The following is a 20787-nucleotide window of genomic DNA, read 5'->3' as shown; positions in this document are numbered from 1 at the left end:
CCCAGCGCCTAAATACTAGGCCTCAAATTTAAATCCCTCTAAATCTCTCGTTACCCACCGCTGTACTGTTGTTGCTGGGCAAGATATTTAGTGTCCGTCAAAGCACATTTTTTGTTCTGGGTTGAAGTACAATTCCCAATTTAGCAATTTCATAATTTAGTGGTTTCTGCTATATCAGAGCTATTTGAAATCTATCCCTAAAAGGGTATATAATATTGAAGGTGCACATTGGGTCATTCAGAATAACTTCACACACACCCGCTACTGTGTATTTCCAAGTCTAATTCTGTCACTAAACCCATACCTGTCACCCAGCGCCTAAATACTAGGCCTCAAATTTATATCCAGCTAAATCTGTCCCTAGTGCTGTAGCTGGGCGAGTTATTTAGTGTCCGTTCAAGCACATTTCTTGTTCTGGGTTGAAATACAATTCCCAATTTAGCAATTTCATAATTTAGTGGTTTCTGCTATATCAGAGCTATTTGAAATCTATCCCTAAAAGGGTATATAATATTCAAGGTGCACATTGGGTCATTCAGAATAACTTCACACACACCCGCTACTGTGTATTTCCAAGTCTAATTCTGGCACTAAACCCATACCTGTCACCCAGCGCCTAAATACTAGGCCTCAAATTTATATCCCGCTAAATCTGTCCCTAGTGCTGTAGCTGGGCGAGTTATTTAGTGTCCGTTCAAGCACATTTCTTGTTCTGGGTTGAAATACAATTCCCAATTTAGCAATTTCATAATTTAGTGGTTTCTGCTATATCAGAGCTATTTGAAATCTATCCCTAAAAGGGTATATAATATTCAAGGTGCACATTGGGTCATTCAGAATAACTTCACACACACCCGCTACTGTGTATTTCCAAGTCTAATTCTGGCACTAAACCCATACCTGTCACCCAGCGCCTAAATACTAGGCCTCAAATTTATATCCAGCTAAATCTGTCCCTAGTGCTGTAGCTGGGCGAGTTATTTAGTGTCCGTTCAAGCACATTTCTTGTTCTGGGTTGAAATACAATTCCCAATTTAGCAATTTCATAATTTAGTGGTTTCTGCTATATCAGAGCTATTTGAAATCTATCCCTAAAAGGGTATATAATATTCAAGGTGCACATTGTGTCATTCAGAATAACTTCACACACACCCGCTACTGTGTATTTCCAAGTCTAATTCTGTCACTAAATCCATACCTGTCACCCAGCGCCTAAATACTAGGCCTCAAATGTATATCCTGCTAAATCTCTCGTTAACGCTGTCCTGTTGTGGCTGGGAAAGTTATTTAGTGTCCGTCAAAGCACATTTTTTGTTCTGGGTTGAAATACAATTCCCAATTTAGCAATTTAAAAATTTAGTGGTTTCTGCTGTATCAGAGCTATTTGAAATCTATCCCTAAAAGGGTATATAATATTCAAGGTGCACATAGGGTCATTCAGAATAACTTCACACACCCGCTACTGTGCATTTCCAAGTCTAATTCTGTCACTAAACCCATACCTGTCACCCAGCGCCTAAATACTAGGCCTCAAATTCATATCCAGCTAAATCTGTCGTTAGTGCTGTAGCTGGGCGAGTTATTTAGTGTCCGTTCAAGCACATTTCTTGTTCTGGGTTGAAATACAATTCCCAATTTAGCAATTTCATAATTTAGTGGTTTCTGCTATATCAGAGCTATTTGAAATCTATCCCTAAAAGGGTATATAATATTCAAGGTGCACATAGGGTCATTCAGAATAACTTCACACACACGCTACTGTGCATTTCCAAGTCTAATTCTGTCACTAAATCCATACCGGTCACCCAGCGCCTAAATACTAGGCCTCAAACGCAGCCGCCTGTCTACAGCCAATGTGGACAAGCTGACGTTCATAAAAATGAACCAGGCATGGATCCCACAGGACCTGTCCGTCCCTTGTCCAGATTAGACATTAACTACCTCCCCTTAACCATATATTATTGGACTCCAGGGCACTTCCTCATTCAATCCTATTTTTATTTTCATTTTACCATTATATTGCGAGGCTACCCAAAGTTGAATGAACCTCTCCTCTGTCTGGGTGCCGGGGCCTAAATATATGCCAATGGACTGTTCCAATGTTGGGTGACGTGAAGCCTGATTCTCTGCTATGACATGCAGACTGATTCTCTGCTGACATGAAGCCAGATCCTCTGTTACGGGACCTCTCTCCTCTGCCTGTGTGCTGGGCCTAAATTTATGAAAATGGACTCTTACAGTGGTTTGTGACGTGAAGCCTGATTCTCTGCTATGATATGAAGACTGATTCTCTGCTGACATGAAGCCAGATTGTCTGTTACGGGACCTCTCTCCTCTGCCTGGGTGCTGGGCCTAAATATATGCCAATGGACTGTTGCAGTGGTGGCTGACGTGAAGCCTCATTCTCTGCTATGACATGCAGACTGATTCTCTGCTGACATGAAGCCAGATTGTCTGTTACGGGACCTCTCTCCTCTGCCTGGGTGCTGGGTAGTGTTGAGCGCGAATATTCGAAAAGCAAATTTTTTCGCGAATATCGCAACTTCGCGATTTCGCGAATATTTCGAATATAGTGCTATTGTTTTTCCCCCCCCCCCCACAAAATTACAGTACACATATAATTGATTGTTTCCCAAAGGTCCAACAGCTCAGATCTTACTCACATTGCCTAGAAAGTGATTGAGGCGCGAATCTTCGTAAGGCGATGTTATTAGCGCACATGCGAATATCGGCACGTCCCAGAACAGAGGCAAAGGGCTTTGCATTCATACATTAGTGAATTGAGTTGCGAATCTTCGTAAGGCGATTTTATTAGCGCACATGCGAATATCGGCACGTCCCAGAACAGAGGCAAAGGGCTTTGCATTCATACATTAGTGAATTGAGTTGCGAATCTTCGTAAGGCGATTTTATTAGCGCACATGCGAATATCGGCACGTCCCAGAACAGAGGCAAAGGGCTTTGCATTCATACATTAGTGAATTGAGTTGCGAATTTTCGTAAGGCGATTTTATTAGCGCACATGCGAATATCTACACTTGTCCCAGAACAGAGGCAAAGGGCTTTGCATTCATACATTAGTGATTGAATTGAGCTGCGAATCTTCGTAAGGCGATTTTATTAACGCAAATGCAAATATCTACACTTGTCCCCAGAACAGAGAGGCAAAGGCCTGTGCATTCATATAGTATAGCACCATATTCGCGAATACGTAGAACTTCGTAAAATTCGATTTACGAATATTCGTATTTTTTATTTTACTTTCCACCTTACAGATTACATTGATCTGTACTCTGTCAACTACTGTCATCACCCCCCACTGTATCTCGATTGATTCCCAAAAGTCTCACATTCCCTAGAAAGTGATTGAGGTGCGAATCTTCGTAAGGCGATTTTATTAGCGCACATGCGAATATCTACACTTGTCCCAGAACAGAGGCAAAGGGCATTGCATTCATACATTAGTGATTGAATTGAGTTGCGAATCTTCGTAAGGCGATTTCATTAGCGCACATGTGAATTTTGCATAGCATATGTATTATGCGATAATTCGAATTATCGCATATGCGAAATAATAACGAATTTGAATAATCGCGAATATTTTACGAATATTCTTTCGAATATTCACAAAATTTCGCGAATTCGAATATGGGACATGCCGCTCAACACTAGTGCTGGGCCTAAATTTATGACAATGGACTGTTGCAGTGGTGGCTGACGTGAAGCCTCATTCTCTGCTATGACATGCAGACTGATTCTCTGCTGACATGAAGCCAGATTCTCTGTTACGGGACCTCTCTCCTCTGCCTGTGTGTGTGCTGGGCCTAAATATATGCCAATGGACTGTTGCAGTGGTGGCTGACGTGAAGCCTCATTCTCTGCTATGACATGCAGACTGATTCTCTGCTGACATGAAGCCAGATTCTCTGTTACGGGACCTCTCTCCTCTGCCTGTGTGTGTGCTGGGCCTAAATATATGCCAATGGACTGTTGCAGTGGTGGCTGACGTGAAGCCTCATTCTCTGCTATGACATGCAGACTAATTCTCTGCTGACATGAAGCCAGATTCTCTGTTACGGGACCTCTCTCCTCTGCCTGGGTTCCGGGGCCTAAATATCTGAGAATGGACTGTTCCAGTGGTGGGTGACGGGAAGCCAGATTCTCTGCTATGGAACCTCTCTCCAATTGATTTTGGTTAATTTTTATTTATTTAATTTTTATTTTAATTCATTTCCCTATCCACATTTGTTTGCAGGGGATTTACCTACATGTTGCTGCCTTTTGCAGCCCTCTAGCTCTTTCCTGGGCTGTTTTACAGCCTTTTTAGTGCCGAAAAGTTCGGGTCCCCATTGACTTCAATGGGGTTCGGGACGAAGTTCGGATCGGGTTCGGATCCCGAACCCGAACATTTCCGGGATGTTCGGCCGAACTTCTCGAACCCGAACATCCAGGTGTTCGCTCAACTCTAAATACACATTCACATCTCCTAAGCAATCACATTTAATGTAAATTTACTTCTGAGTTCTGTTTTGGGTGGACTTCAAGTCATGTTTGATGCCTTCAAGTATGGTGAGGAGTTTGTGCATAGGTCTAGAAAACCAGACTGTCTAGACTGACTGTCTAGACCAAGAGACAACTGGATATAACCCTTGCTGGTCAATGTTCTGTCTTCACTCCACCATTCCAATACAGTCCTTCTCCTCTTGTCAAATATGGTCCTTGGAAATTAAAGTTCTGTGACTTCAGACACTTGACTCTACTCTTACCTTGACTGAGCCATTGCTGTACATCTGGATCATATTTTCTGCTCCCTGTCTCACTCGCATCTCAATGCCCAACTGGCGTTCCAAGCGGGACACACGAGCTTGCTGGACTTGGCAGACGACACCTGTGGAAAGTGGATTAACTGAAAAAAACAAAAAAAGAATACATGGCCAATGAGAGGTTGATGTTAGCCTTTCTGTCCATTTGTTTTCCCAGGAGATAAGATTATCCCTTTTTTGAAATAACACAATGGCCCACATTTACTAATGGCAGTGCATCTAGCTTTTGTGATGCAATTTGGTGCATTTTCACACATCTAGATTTACGAAATGATGTGTGTCCAGCTGAACAAGGGGGTGTGGCTTAAAGGAAAAGGGTGCGACTTCAGGAAGGGGGCACAACCTAATATGAAACATTGGGCACCAAAATTGCTCTACAATTCTGGTGTAAAACTAAGCTGACCAATAGTTGGTATAAAGTTAGGCAAAATGTCTATCCCTGCACCACTTCCAACCTGAACCCCTGTGATAAATCCGGTGCAGGTCTAGACAGCCTGTCTAAGCTTATGCCATCTATAGGATTGGTAAATCTACTCCATCGTATGAATGCTTTGCACTTGCCTATCATACTGTATGTATTAAAACATGGCATTACCTGACTCTGCATTTGGTGATGTGGGAGAAACATCAAGGTCTTCCAATTCCTGTTTCAAATTATCCAGTCTTCTCTCACAAGTTCTAAGCATAGTCTCTACATGTCCCAGGTTCTTGCGTTCTGTGGTTGCTCTCAGGAGCCTCTCTGCTCCTTCCTTAATCCTCAGCTCCCTGCAGATCTCCCTGCGGAGGCGTTCTCTCTCATCCTCCAACCCCTGTTGATCCCGCTTGTCACACTCCGTGCCTGGTAGGTCTCCTCCATCTATACTCTGAAGCTCCTCACTCTGATCTCCAACACTGAATCGTCCTTCTCTCGCTGCTTGCATCCCACCTCTGTCTCCAGACCCCTGCTCCATATTCTTACTGCATGGGGCACAGACATTAACCTGTAGAAAATAAACAGTACAGGTGAACAGGAATACAATCTCACAGATAATTAGACTTGGATTGAAAAGTTACATTATACTGTCTACACCACAATGTGGTTATGGCAGCAATCCCAAATCAGCACCGTTGCCTTGCAATTCTTTGATTCTGGGTTTGAATCTGACCAAGTTCAACATCTTTATGAAGTTTATATGTTCTCCTGGCCTTTGGGTGAGCGCCAATGGCTACACTGATCTATGTAAATGATGACCATCTCTGTACAATGCTGAAGACATAGTGTAAAGAGATGGCAGCTGCATGCTAATCATGCAGGAGCAGGGAGCTAACTATCAGTGATAGTGGCTCGCCACAGAGAAGGCAGGGATGTTAGGGAACAAGGGAAAATGGCCCAGTCATGAACTGGTTAAACAGTTTCCTATTATAGATTTTTTGGTATATTGACTGCTGGGACCCGAATGGATTTCTACAGCAATATGCAATATACATACATAGTGTCAGGCAGCCAGGGAGACCCAGTCTCAGCGGAAGTATGTCACCACGCGAAGATGTGTCTCTCATTCTCCCAGGTGGTCTCCGGCCCTCCGGTGGGACATCCCTCACACCTCCCTGGCCAAGAGGGGTGGGGTTGACGCGGAGCTAGTAAAGGTTTGCGCTTTACACGAACACGTCACTCTGTGAGATCCACTCCAGATCTTGGTACTGCTGGGAGACGGGATGCCGTCATTCCCAGCGCTGACGCTGGTCAGGGGTCCCGGGACGCCGGAACCCCTAGTGTCAGCTGTTGCCAGGGAACCTCTGTTGTCATGTCTCCTGACTTAGACATGTGGTGGAAGGTTCCTTCCTCTGCACACTCTCAGCCCTTACCTGTGCTTCCCTGGTCTGAGGGTGGAGATTAGGTGTGACCTCAGAAGTATCAGGTGATCTGTGGAGGGATATTTAAACCGGGTCTTTCCCCTCACTCACTGCTGATTATATTCAGTTACTTCCTGGTTCTGGATCTGAAGCTATCTGGTGAGTGGTTTCTCTGGTTATTGACTCTGGCTTTGGTTTTAGTTGTCTTCGTGTTCTTGTGCCCTGGCTTACGTTTACTGACCATTCTTGTGTTTCCCTATTGACCATTACCTAGTGTCATGGTATTTACTTTGGGGTTTTGCCCAACTGCATCCGGTGTTCCCATCCACCAGCCGCCCAGCTACTGACACCTGGGAAGGGCTCTGCCAAAGTCCCCCTTCCTGCTGGAGGCGGGTGAAGAGTACCCCAGCCCTCAAGGGTGTTCAGAATGTGATGGCTTGCGCAAAGTGTGTCTGGTACACCGCGTTTGCTGGCCGTCAGTTTTGGCTTTATTATTACATTAGCATTACACATATTTGTATAGATAGCAAAGATCTATATATGCTTTACAGAAGCCAGCATGATACTTATTTTAAACAGAGAAATACATAAAATTGTGCAGATTTTGTATTGTAAAGACTATGGCACGTGTACACTTCTAAGCAACCTTTTAAAGAGTCTTCATTAAAATGTTCCTACCATTTTATTGCTGTAGAGTCTGCACATCTTTTTAACATAGCCGCCTGTGGTGTTGTAGAGTCTGTCAGCTTACCACTAAGCTATAGCCTTTCCACATAGAAAAACCATCCTTCTCTAGGTTTAGAAAGCTAATACATATTACTAGTTTAATTATAATCATATATTGTGCTTGTGCGTAAAGCAGATATATGTATATTAGCTTTCTAAGCATATCCCAATATGGTAAGGCTACAGTAAGTGGTGTATATGATATGTACATGTTAGGACTAGGACACAGCTGTGCTCTCAGCAGAGAGAGAGGGCAGTGGGCAGAGCACAGGAGGTGTTAGAAAGCAGTGCTCCAAGGATTCAGCCCCACCCCCTAGTGCTCCAACTTGCTTGTTTGCATATTAATAAAAATGCATATATTGCTGCAGCTGTTTAGCATATAGGCAAAATAAATGTATCATTTTAATTAGCATGATGAGCCCTACCAGGCAGTATGCCTGGTTTAATAGGGTTGATCATGCTGACAGTGCCTCTTTAAGGAACCTCCTATGAGCAAAATTAGGGTTGTAACCATTGAACCCCTGCAAGCTGGTCAAGCTTTATTGCTGTGTTGTTCATCTGTAGGGCGGTTACCACAAGACCACTCATTTTTACACATCTCAACCACTCTTTTCTATCACAAATGAAAGACCATACCAAGCTATACTCAAGATAACTGATGTAGCGAGGAGTTGCAATAAGAAATAAGGTTATACATTAGCTTGCTAGTGGTGTATTACAGTAAATGTGAATGACGTAGAGGTGTCTGTCTTGAATTAACCCAATAAAATGGCATCCACATACCAAGGATCTGAGATATTCTATTGTATATGGGTGTGTGTCATGTAGCTGTCAGATATCCCCATCAATAATACATGAACTAATATTTTCCTATTTCCTCCTGCTTTGTTCTTGGATCTTGGTATGAACTTAATCAGCTTGGTCAATTCCTGTTAGGATTCCAGAACCCGACTACTTTGCACAATGCATTTCACTACCATGAACTGAGTGAGAATGTGAGCAGAACCATATCAGGTGGAATTCTCTATTCTCGAGGACGCCAGGGAATCTATGGATGCTGTGAATACAGGTTGGACACCTTTCATAGTAGTAGATTCTCAAGCTGGGCAACCACTTTAAAGGGAACCTGTCATCAACTTTATGCTGACCTCACCGAGGTCAGCATAAAATAGTGTCAGAAATGCTGATTTCAGCAGTGTGTCACCAATGGGCTAAAAGTAAGTGGTTGCTGAGAACCAGCATCATAATCATTGCAGCCCAGGCCTTGAAAAGAGTCACATCTACCTGAGAAGAGTCCTGGTATTCATAATCTCCTGCACTCTCACCCATCTGCAAATGATTGGCAGTTCTCTCCTAGAGAGAAAGGGAGAAAACCAAGTAGAAGCCTGTCAGTCATCAGCAGGTGGGCAGGAGAGCAGGAATTCATGGATAACTAGGACTCTTCTCAGGTGGCCGTGACTCTTTTCCAGGCCCAGTCTGCAATGATTGTGATGTTGGTTCTCGGCAACCACTTACTTTTAACTTTTAAATGACAGACCTCTGAAACCAACTCGCCTGTCTTTTCTTTATGCTGCCGTTAGTATGGGCAGCATAAAGTTGATGACACACATTCTGGGTTTTTGATGCAGTTTTTGAAGCCAAAAGTATATACAAACAAAGAGGAGAGATCATATCTGCTAATAGTTTTTTACCTTTTAAGATCCACTCATTATTTGGGCTTCAAAAACTGCATCAGGGAACCTGAAATGTGGCAGCACCCTTAAACAGTTTAGTTAGAGGAACATCTACTAAATCATACATAAAAGTGTGCTACCAAAGTATCCCCCTCTAAATTAGCAAGACCCCCATGAAGAGCCAGAGATCAGGTCACTATATGTGTCCATTGACCACTAGAAACCTGACACTGACTGAACCACAGACCACCTAGGATAAATCGCTAAAGTCTATGGGGAAACTTCTCTTAAATTATTATTATACATGTATCATCACTGTGGAGAACCAAGCCACATTAGTAAAGAGGGAGTATTTTATCAAAATTGCTTTTGCTAGGGAAATCATGGTGGCACCTACATAGTCCACCAACTCCTGGACTCAGCAGTTGAAATCAGTGTGGTGCAGCAGCTAAAATAAAATACAGTTTTAGTCTATATACTAATGTTTGTTGGACATATATAGGCACAAACCTTTGTGTAGTTGGTCAACTTTTTTTTAAAGAGGACCTTTCACCACTCCTGACATGTTTGTTTTAATAGCTTCATGCATTCCCCACGTACTAACAATTCTGGAGCATCTATTCTTATGGCTCTATGTTCTGCCATTCCTCTATTATTTCTACTAGAAGTTATAAATAATTGCTATTAGCCTTCAGTAAGGGTACAGAGGGGTGTTACCAGTTGGGGGAGGTGTACCTGCACAGTCTGAAAATGGCAGCACTGATTGGCTAGAGGAAGACTGTGCAGGTACACGCCCCCAACTTGTTACCTCCCCTCTGTACCCTTACTGCAGACTGCTAGCAATTCATTCATAACTTCTAGTAGAAATAATAAAGGAATAGCACAACATAGAGCCATAAGAATAGATGCTCCAGAATTGTTAGTACGTGGGAAATGCATGTAGCTATTAAAACAGACATGTCAGGCGCGGTGAAAAGTCCTCTTTAAAATTGAGTTGGTTAAAGGGATTTCCTAGGGCAGTAATATAGATGTCCTTTGGCTAGGTCATTAATATCAGATAGATACAAGTCCAACTTCAGCACACTTTAAAGCACTTTTTCACCAGAATTGGGCAATGGATTGATAAGTGAATGGTGCCTGGTTTGGTGACAGACTCCCTTTAACCAGTGGCGTAGTTATAGGGGTCGCAGCAGTCGCAATTGTTACCGGGCCCCTAAGCCAGGGGGGACACAGATTGCTCACTAGTCTGCAGGAGGAGCAGAGAGTGAAGCGTTGTGAGTGCTATACTCTCATCCTCCCTGGTCTTCTCCAGGCCCTGATGCTGTGTCCTGGTTACAGTGCAGCGCAGGCCCAGAGACAACCAGCAAGCGTAGACTGCAGGAGAGGACGTTGGACATTAAGATCAGTGACGGAGCAGGAGAGGCAAGTTTATTTATTTTGGATCTGATTTGAGGTCTGATATGGGGGCCTGAGGATGTGATATGGGGGTCTGATCTGAGGTCTGACATGGGGGTCTGATCTGAGGTCTAATGATCTGATATGGGTTCTAAGGATCTGATACGGGGGTCTGATATGGGCATATGACTCTGATCTACTCTGATATGGGGGTCTGAGGATCTGATAAGGGGTCCTAAGGATCTGATATTGGGTTCTGATATCGGAGTCTGATCTGAGGTCTGATTTGGGGTTCTGATTTCAGAATATGATATGGGGGTCTGATCTGAGGTGTGATATGGGTGGTCTGATCTAAGGATATGATATGGGGGTCTAATCTGGAAGGTAAGGGAGTATTTGTTGTACTGGCACACATTATAAGGGAGTATTTTTTGTACTGCCACACAGTATTAGGTGGTATTTTTTTTGTTCTGGTGCACATTGTAAGGGGGTATTTTGTACTGGCGCATATTGTAAGGGGTATTTCTGTAATGGTGCACATTTTAAGGGATTATTTTTGTACTGGCACACATTATAAGGAGAATTATTACTACTGGGAGACTATGGGGAACATGATTACTAGTAAGAGCGCTATAAGGACATTATTACTATTGGGGTACGGTTAACACTATGCTTTCTGGCAGATAATGATTTCTATTGGTGGGAATTTGAGTAGCACTAATACTGTGGGGCAGGGGCATACATAGAAATCGAGGGCCCCATAGCGAATCTCAGAATTGGGCCCCCCACCCAAATATAAAGTTATAAAGTACAATTATTGTACAAGTGTATGCGTATTTATATATATATATATATATATATATATATATATATTTGTGGTCGGATCGGCTATCAGAAAAGTGAACCTAACCTATCTAACCCTATCTACAACAAGCAGTAGAGTTATGCCATAACTGCTGTGGTAGGGCAGCCTAAAGGGGGCCACACTAATGTGAAGTGACTGTAAGAAGGTGTGGGTGGGTGGGTGAAATCAGCGTCAGCCTGGGCCCACAGGTACGTATAAATAGCCTTGTAATCAGCCTTCCTCCCACAAATGCAGCAATATCTTGATTATACATACATATATATATATATATATATATATATATATACAGTACAGACCAAAAGTTTGGACACACCATCTCATTCAAAGAGTTTTCTTTATTTTCATGACTATGAAAATTGTAGATTCACACTGAAGGCATCAAAACTATGAATTAACACGTGTGGAATTATATACATAACAAAAAAGTGTGAAACAACTGAAAATATGTCATATTCTAGGTTTTTCAAAGTAGCCACCTTTTGCTTTGATTACTGCTTTGCACACTCTTGGCATTCTCTTGATGAGCTTCAAGGAGGTAGTCACCTGAAATGGTCTTCCAACAGTCTTGAAGGAGTTCCCAGAGATAATTAGCACTTGTTGGCCCTTTTGCCTTCACTCTGCGGTCCAGCTCACCCCAAACCATCTCGATTGGGTTCAGGTCCGGTGACTGTGGAGGCCAGGTCATCTGGCGCAGCACACCATCACTCTCCTTCATGGTAAAATAGCTCTTACACAGCCTGGAGGTGTGTTTGGGGTCATTGTCCTGTTGAAAAATAAATGATGGTCCAACTAAACGCAAACCGGATGGAATAGCATGCCGCTGCAAGATGCTGTGGTAGCCATGCTGGTTCAGTATGCCTTCAATTTTGAATAAATCCCCTACAGTGTCACCAGCAAAGCACCCCCACACCATCACACCTCCTCCTCCGTGCTTCACGGTGGGAACCAGGCATGTAGAGTCCATCCGTTCACCTTTTCTGCGTCGCACAAAGACACGGTGGTTGGAACCAAAGATCTCAAATTTGGACTCATCAGACCAAAGCACAGATTTCCACTGGTCTAATGTCCATTCCTTGTGTTCTTTAGCCCAAACAAGTCTCTTCTGCTTTTTGCCTGTCCTTAGCAGTGGTTTCCTAGCAGATATTCTACCATGAAGGCCGGATTCACACAGTCTCCTCTTAACAGTTGTTCTAGAGATGTGTCTGCTGCTAGAACTCTGTGTGGCATTGACCTGGTCTCTAATCTGAGCTGCTGTTAACCTGCGATTTCTGAGGCTGGTGACTCGGATGAACTTATCCTCCGCAGCAGAGGTGACTCTTGGTCTTCCTTTCCTGGGGCGGTCCGCATGTGAGCCAGTTTCTTTGTAGCGCTTGATGTTTTTTGTGACTGCACTTGGGGACACTTTCAAAGTTTTCCCAGTCCTGATGCAAGGTATGAACTGTAACCTGTAGTTAAGTCAGGGACTATGTTATGTGATGTATAGTTAGAGCCCAGCCAGGCGAGTGTTTATTATTTTGCATAATTGTTTGGACCTTAAACTTGGTGTCTAGCGAAGATATCTGTGAGAATGACCCCCAAAAGCTAATCCCCCACAGACTCTTATAGCAGCAATCTCCTACAGACACAGAATGTCACCCATAGACAAATGTGTATGTGTGTGTATATTGTGACACAGTGAGGGGAATGGTCTGGGAAAACAGGTATTTTCCTCCCAGAGTGTGCTGCTGGGCTGATTTGCAGCCAGTTGGTGTCAAATACCGGACTTGATTTTAATTGCTGGTCCGGGTTTTTGGCAGCACCTGGCTGTCCTTAAATAGGCAGCTGGGCTCAGCAGCAGGATCTCTGTGTTGGGATCTGAGGCTTGGTGCCAGTTTGAAGGGCTAAGACCCATGGGCTGAGGAAACAGGCCCCCTAAAACCTGCTGTGAACTGACATCAAGGTGACTTGTCTTTTATGAACTTTCCAATTTGTGTGAAGTAAACACCAAGACTGCAAAGTAATGCATTGTTTTGTGCATTTGCCTCAAGTGTGAATAAACACTGAAGTTTTGCGTTAAGAACTTGTCTTTTGCCTCTGTACTGCGTCCGCTTACCCTATCTACTAGAGCGAAACCCCACTATATATATTGTGAGACAGTGACAGGTCTCACTCAGGTTAGAGGCAAGGAAGGGGTGGATAGTTCGGTCCACACCCCTGTTCCACCACAGGTGAGAGAAGCTGGAGGTAATCAGCCTAACACAAAGCACCTCCCAGAGTGTCAGAAAGGGGGTAGTGTGTTACCTGTGGACAGAGGCCTGGAGGCTCTGTCTGTGTGGTCTCAGCTGGGCAAGGCTGAGGGACCACAAGGCTGTGAGATAGCCTGGAGTTGGGGGACGCAGCGACGCCTGGGAGGGTCGCAGGGCCATAGTCAGGCAGACTACTGAGCCCCAATCCCCCACAAGAAATACTGAACTGGAGACAGTGGGCGTACTGTGCTCTGTACAGCCAGGAGGCTGTGGGACATTGGCTGACAAAGCCGCGCGAGTTCACAGGGTGTGAACTGGGACCTAGGTGAGTCAGGAAACTTTATGTTTAGTTAGAGCCTGGACGGGCGAGTGTTTATTATTTTGTCATTTTATTGTTGCTGGTGTTGAACAATAAATACACTGTTTGGACCTGAAACTTGGTGTCCTAAAGGCGTATCTTTGAGAATGACCCCCGGAGAAGAGCTAACCCCCCACAATTGGTGTCGGATGCGGGCAGGTGTCCCTGCTGAGAAGTAAAAGTGCTGGAAGCCTGCTAGTTTGCAGAGCAGAGACTGCTGGTGTTAAACTGGACATTTTTTTTTCTGTGGTGCAAACAGTGCAAGATTTAAAGGGCCAGAAGCCCAGTACAAGAGACTGAGCAGTGGAAATGGCTGAAAAATGGTATAGCCCGTGGGAGAAATCCTGCGAGTTAGTGATCGGCGGAATCCCGCTGGGGGTCATTCTAGACTCCCGCCAGCAAGTGTCTCGGGTCCTGCCTGAAATTCTGGACTTTGTAACAAGGGGGCCAGAGACAAAAACTACAGTGTCACTGACCTTTGTGACGGACTATGGCTCTGTGCAATGGGAGCTGTTAAAATGTGAGACACTGGAAGTGGAATTTGTACTGGGCAAGGACTTTCCATTGTTTAGGCAGTTGTGGAGCGGAGTTCCTGATAAAAGGCAAAGATATGCCGTTGCCAAGGGCAACCGTCGGGAAGACAAAGAGGTGGAGAGCGGTGCGGTTCTCAGGAGTGCATATCTTCCCTGCGACTGTGTCCGGAGTCCTAGAGAGGAAGTGCGGAGGTGCAGGAAAATATGATCGGGTTAGAGGGTGTACCGCACGTACCAGAGGTGGAAATGCAGTCTCCACAATGTTGGTCGGTTACTAAGGAAGTGTCCCAGGTGGGGATTAGCTCATCGGTGCCCCTAGAGGTCAGAATTAATAATGACACGAGCGGTATAGGTGACGTATGTGCTGTGACCGACTCAGAGAGTGAAGCTACCATGTCAAGGTCCTGCGAAACAAAGGTGGTTACTAGTAGCGACCAGACAGTTATATTTGACGAGATGGGAATTAAGTCGGGTGACATCAGCCTAGGGTCTGAAGCCCATATCCAGACAGTTGGAGGTGACCTGACACGACAGTACAGCTGCAAACAGGAGGATGATCTCTCTCTCTCCTCACGCTCCCTAGAAACGTTAGAGATGGGACTAGCTGTCTTCACAGAGCAACTGAAGAAAATTTCAGAAAGGGCAAAGAAAGAGAATGGTGATACTCCTACATCTGCTGCAGCAGAGCCGAGCAAGGAGCAGCTGGAACCGGAGGCCAAAAAGCGGGGCACTTCCCACAAGCTTGTGCAAAAAGCTGAAAAGAAACTGCTGAAAAACATGGAGTTGGTGGTTCAGCGCCTGGAGAAACAGGGTGTGACTTACAAAAAGGTGGAGAAAACAAAGAACAAACTTCAGCGAGGATTGGATGATCTGATGGTGGACCTGGAGCACCAGAAGCAAGTTATGTCTAATCCAGCGAAGAAACAGGAGAAGTGTGACTGGCTCCTAGCTGAAGAGAAATGCATCTCTGCTCGATATGGTGAAAAAAGTGACCAAACAGAGACTGATGCTTGGGAAAAGGAGACCAAGGCCCTCTCCTTGGCTAAAGCCCTGGAAGAAGCGCTTGAGGAGCATGCTGAATTGGAGAGGCTGAACAAGCAACTCAGAGCAGAGACTGAAAATCTCATGAGCTTAAAAGATGAGTTGGAGAAATCTAAGTGTGCTCTCGAGCAGCAGGTAGAAGGTGAGAAACCTGAAGAGGAGAGTTCTCTGGAAGACGTCAAGAAGCCAGAGCCTGTTAAAAATGGGACTGGAGAGGGTGGCACTGTGGTGCTGGCTGTGGCAGAGAAGATGGAAGATGCTTCTGCTAAACCAGTTGATGGGGCTGATGTGGATGCCGAAGACCACAGACCCGTGGTAGCGTGTAGTCTAGGCCTGGAAGATGTCCCCTCTGCATACAAGGCCTTCCAAATAGCCAGCAGGCTGCTGGGGAAGAAGTACAAGGAGGTGAACGATCAGTTTTCGGATCCGGGCTATTACAATGGCCTGTATCTCCTGACTCCTCCACAAAATGAGAACAGGGTCCTGGGTGAGCCTCTGGAGAAAATAAAAGAAGACGAGGAGTCTGCTGAAGACCCTGGTGCCTCCTGCCTCAATGAGAAAGAGGGGGAGGGGTTAACAGGGCAAGTGTATGGTGCCATGTCCGAGAAGGATGAGAAGGCGGTCAAAGAGACTGGAGACTTCAAGAAGACAAAGACTGAAAAAGTTAAGGCCGATATGTTGGTTGACATGAAGTCCCCAGGTTCTACAGAGGCCAAAGTTAAGCCAAAGGGAGCCGCGGCCGAAATGGAAAAAGCCGCTAAAGAAGCAGAGGTCTCTAAAACTGCCATAGTAGCTGGGGTAACTACTGTTGGAAAGAAGGAAGAAGTGACCCAGATGCACTTAAAAGAAGCGAGTAGGGGCAAGCATGCTCTGCTGAAGGAGCCCTGCAAAGCAAAGGAGAAAGTCTCAGGATATGACCATGACTGGGAACAGTTCAGGCAAGAGTTGCAGCAGTCCCAGAAAGGACGTGAGGCGCATGTACAGGAGCCAGAGGATCTAAAAAGAGAGAGAGATCAAAAAATACGACAGCGCATCATCACTCGGGAAAGAGTAAGAAAAGAGTATCTGGCCATGAGATGGGCACATGAGGCCTTTAGGCAGTTTCGGTTAGGCAAGATGTTGGTTTTGGTGATAAACCAAGCTCTGATGGCGTGGGTCTGGCAGAACAAAGGGAAGGTACGTGTCACCGAGGTTCCTGGCCTCGGTGAAATAAGAATCGGTAATTTTCTGTGTCAGCGGCAGCTAGTGCTCGCTGACACTGGGTTACTTAGTGTGGCTGTAAAGCCAATCTGGGCCGGTTCTTATTGGGAGCAGCCAAAGAGCAGGGTGGGTGGCTGTTTCCCACGTCCAGGCCAGGTCAATACCCTCTCACCAGCCTCCCGTGGTTATGCAGGTGTTCACCCTCACGGGCTTGAACAAAGGGGGGGGATATGTGAGACAGTGACAGGTCTCACTCAGGTTAGAGGCAAGGAAGGGGTGGATAGTTCGGTCCACACCCCTGTTCCACCACAGGTGAGAGAAGCTGGAGGTAATCAGCCTAGCACAAAGCACCTCCCAGAGTGTCAGAAAGGGGGTAGTGTGGTACCTGTGGACAGAGGCCTGGAGGCTCTGTCTGTGTGGTCTCAGCTGGGCAAGGCTGAGGGACCACAAGGCTGTGAGATAGCCTGGAGTTGGGGGACGCAGCGACGCCTGGGAGGGTCGCAGGGCCATAGTCAGGCAGACTACTGAGCCCCAATCCCCCACAAGAAATACTGAACTGGAGACAGTGGGCGTACTGTGCTCTGTACAGCCAGGAGGCTGTGGGACATTGGCTGACAAAGCCGCACAATTTCACAGGGTGTGAACTGGGACCTAGGTGAGTCAGGAAACTTTATGTTTAGTTAGAGCCTGGACGGGCGAGTGTTTATTATTTTGTCATTTTATTGTTGCTGGTGTTGAACAATAAATACACTGTTTGGACCTGAAACTTGGTGTCCTAAAGGCGTATCTGTGAGAATGACCCCCGGAGAAGAGCTAACCCCCCCACAATATATATATATCTAACAGACAGAGGCCATGGTTCACAGCTCCCTCCCCTAAAGCATTGCAGCACAGTGATTTATTACACTAAGGGCTTGTTCACACAAAAGTTTTTTGTGTTCCATATATGGGCCGTTTTTACATTCCATATGTGGTCCTTATACGGAACCATTCATTTCAAAGGGTCCGCAAAAGATGCGGACAGCACTCCATGTGCTGTCCGCATCTGTTGCTCCATTCCTTGACCCTGCAAAAATTATGAGACATGTCCTATTCTTGTCAGTTTTGCGGACAAGAATAGGCATCTCTATAATGGGCCTCCTGTTCCGTTCCGCAAATTGCGGAAGGCACACGGGCGGCATCTGTGTTTTGCGGATCCGCAATTTGCGGACCGCGAAAAACTGCACGGTCGTGTGAACGAGCCCTAAGAGTCAGTCACTCACACACAATGTGATCAAGATTGCTGCAGTAGAACTCCAGCCTTTGATACTCACTGAGTTCGTCTACGTGGTGGTCACAGAGGCAGACACTGGGAGAGCAATATAGAAACTTCTCTTGGCACCTGCTTCACATCCCTGCAGTGGCGCTGGCAACCAGGAAGCACACGCCTGCTGCGCCAGAGTTCGGATAGGATGATGCTCCCCAGTGGTGTGCCTAGGGTGTTTGGCACCCGGGGCGGGTCCTTTCTCTGGCACCCCCTCCCCCCAATACTTTTTAAAAAAATTGTACCCCCTCACAGTAATATTTATTGTACAACCTTCACAGTAGTTTTGTACAGATGTGTGCCCTCTCACAGTAGTTATGCCCACATTGTGCCCCCTCACAGTACTTATGCCCTCTCTGTGCCCCTTTCACAGTTGTCATGCCCTCTTTGTGCCCCCTTCACAGTAATAATCCCCATTGTGCCTCCTTCACAGTAATAATCTCCATTGTGCCCGCTTCACAGCAATAATGCCCATTGTTCCTCCTTAATAGTAGTAATGCCCACGGTGCTAGTAATGCCCTTTGTGCCCCCTTCATAGTAGAAATGCCCATTGTGCCCCCTCCACATTAGTAATGCCCTCGGTGCCTCCTCCATAGTAGTAATGCCTTCTGTGCCCCCTCCATAGTAATAAAGTCCTCTGTGCCCCCTCCATAGTAATAAAGTCCTCTGTGCCCCTCTGTATTAAAAAAAACAAAAACACAGTAACTACTGACCTTGTCCCGTTCCTGAAGCTCACAGTCCTCTCTTCCCTGCAGGCACAGATCGCTCTGCAGCACTGTGTGGGCGGAGCCTATGCAGATTTCCAGGCTGAAGGCTCCGCCCAACCAGGCTGGCAGCGCGATCTGTGCCTGCAGGCTGAATGGTGGAGCGGGGAGAAGTCTTCCTGCTTCACCATTCAGAGGGCTGCCGGCCTAAAGGAGAGGAGCAGTGCGAGGAGCTGAGCGGTGAGTGACAGGACTGCAGCTCCATCTGTATTGATGGAAGCGCTCATTGTTTTGGCACCCCACTGACAGCCGGCACTCGGAGTGGACTGCCCCCCACAACTTCCCCCCTTAGTATGCCACTGATGCTCCCTTACTCTGCTGCTGTGTAAACCGGCTTGTAAGCCGTAAAACTAGATAGTGAGGGGGTGGGGCCATTCAGCCCTGCCGGGCCCCCCAACCTCACGGTCCCTATAGCAATCGCGTGGTCTGCCACCATTGGCGGTACGCCACTCCTGTGGGGGGCACCCTGGCACAGTATCAACTTAGCACAATTATTTTTGGGGGACGTTATAGTGATGCTGTTATTGTCAGGGACACTATTTTCTGGGCGCATTTACTTTTTAGGGCACTGTGTGCCAATAATTATTGAAGGGGGCACTATCTGTGTGGTACTAGTATTTTCAGGGGGACTGTTTCTGCAATACAGTATTAGGGAGCACCAAGGCCACGGTATTGGGGGTGGCAGGATGGAGTGTTCAGAAGGTGGGAGAATGATGGAAAAGTAGGAAACTAAGATGTCTGTTTCTCAAACTCTGCAGAGACGAGAGATGGCTGAAAGAAATCATCATGGTGGTCTGGCCTGAATGGAGAAGATGAGGGAAGAGAACATCTACTTCAGAGGAGACATCACTGCATGTAAGAGGTGTGTGGTGCTGTATTACCCTGTATGTTTTCCAAGTATGTCTTTAACAGTAGGGCTGGAGGGAAGGGGTCAGTTTGAGAATTTGGCATTGGGGGGGACCTACCCCTTGCCACAAAACATTGAGGAAAGGGGGGAGCCCAAGCTGGACTCTTGCACCAGGGCCCATGAGCCTTTAGCTACCCCCCTGCCTTAAACGTAATTTAATTAGGTGATGTGACATAATTTTTAGACCACATTTTATATGTCTATAATGATGGAAGAAGCAACTCAATATGAAAAAGAACAAAAAGACGCTACAACACATCTGCGTGACAAATACTGAGCTGAGCATGCTTGTGTGTATGTGAGGATCGAGAGGGATGCTGGTTGGCCAAATGACGGTTTGGCCAACAGTTATCTTATGTGTATGCCCAGTCTAAATGTGAGAGTCCTTCATATGTGGTTGTCAGGCAGCACGTCCCTAGCAACCAGTCTGTCTCCGGCTGCTTAGGTGTTCAGCTCATGGGTGGAAAAACCATGGTGCTGAGAGGAGAGGCAGGAAGATTTAGAAGGAAATAGCTGATTTCAGAAACAATGGATTCCTTTCAACAGCACAGCAAATGGAGAGAAGATGGCTTTAGGTTTAGTGTCCCTTAAGAAACTACAATGATGGTCTAATTAGACTACTGACGGGAAGTCTGCTGTCTCCTTCACCTCTGACCAGTCACACTAAATCTAGTCTACGAATGTCTTCAGCTTATAAAACTACAGAAGCATTATAAGAGGAGGTATTATCTCTCACACCTGGAAATATGGCTAGGTTGGTTCTCGTAGAAGCCGCCATTTTTGAATCTGGCAAAAAGTACAGGACCAAATATGGCGGCATGTAGCAGTATTTTGTCTGGCAGACAAAAATGTGATGGACTCCATTATAGTTAATGGGGTCCGTCTGGTGCACTTGTTGTATGGGATATTACAGATCCAGCTCAACAATTTTTTCCAGATTTCTGTTCCTACACCTAAAATGCACCACAGCGTTATTCCTATTAAGAACGCAGCAGGCTTAAAGGGGTTTCCAAGACTTTTTATATTAATGGCCTACCCTCAGGATAGGTCATCAATATCAGATTGGCGGGGATCCAACTCCCAGCACCCCCAACAATCCGCTGTTTGAAGAGGCTACAGTGCTCACCTTTATACAGCAGCA

At 45.7% G+C, this 20787-nt stretch overlaps 1 protein-coding gene across 1 annotated transcript in view; it reads right to left on the bottom strand.

Annotated features, from left to right (window-relative positions):
* LOC122927355 (serine/threonine-protein kinase N1-like) overlaps positions 1-20787 on the bottom strand; it is an 84214-nt gene that overhangs the window by 60748 nt on the left and 2679 nt on the right. The window contains 2 exon segments of the mRNA XM_044279127.1: positions 4767-4906; positions 5419-5803. Coding sequence (XP_044135062.1) covers positions 4767-4906; positions 5419-5803 — 525 coding nt within the window.

Source organism: Bufo gargarizans, chromosome 2, assembly GCF_014858855.1.
Source record: "Bufo gargarizans isolate SCDJY-AF-19 chromosome 2, ASM1485885v1, whole genome shotgun sequence".
Classification (NCBI taxonomy): domain Eukaryota; kingdom Metazoa; phylum Chordata; class Amphibia; order Anura; family Bufonidae; genus Bufo; species Bufo gargarizans.
Note: the sequence above shows the minus strand (reverse complement) of the source record. Positions and strands in the feature narration are given on the sequence as shown.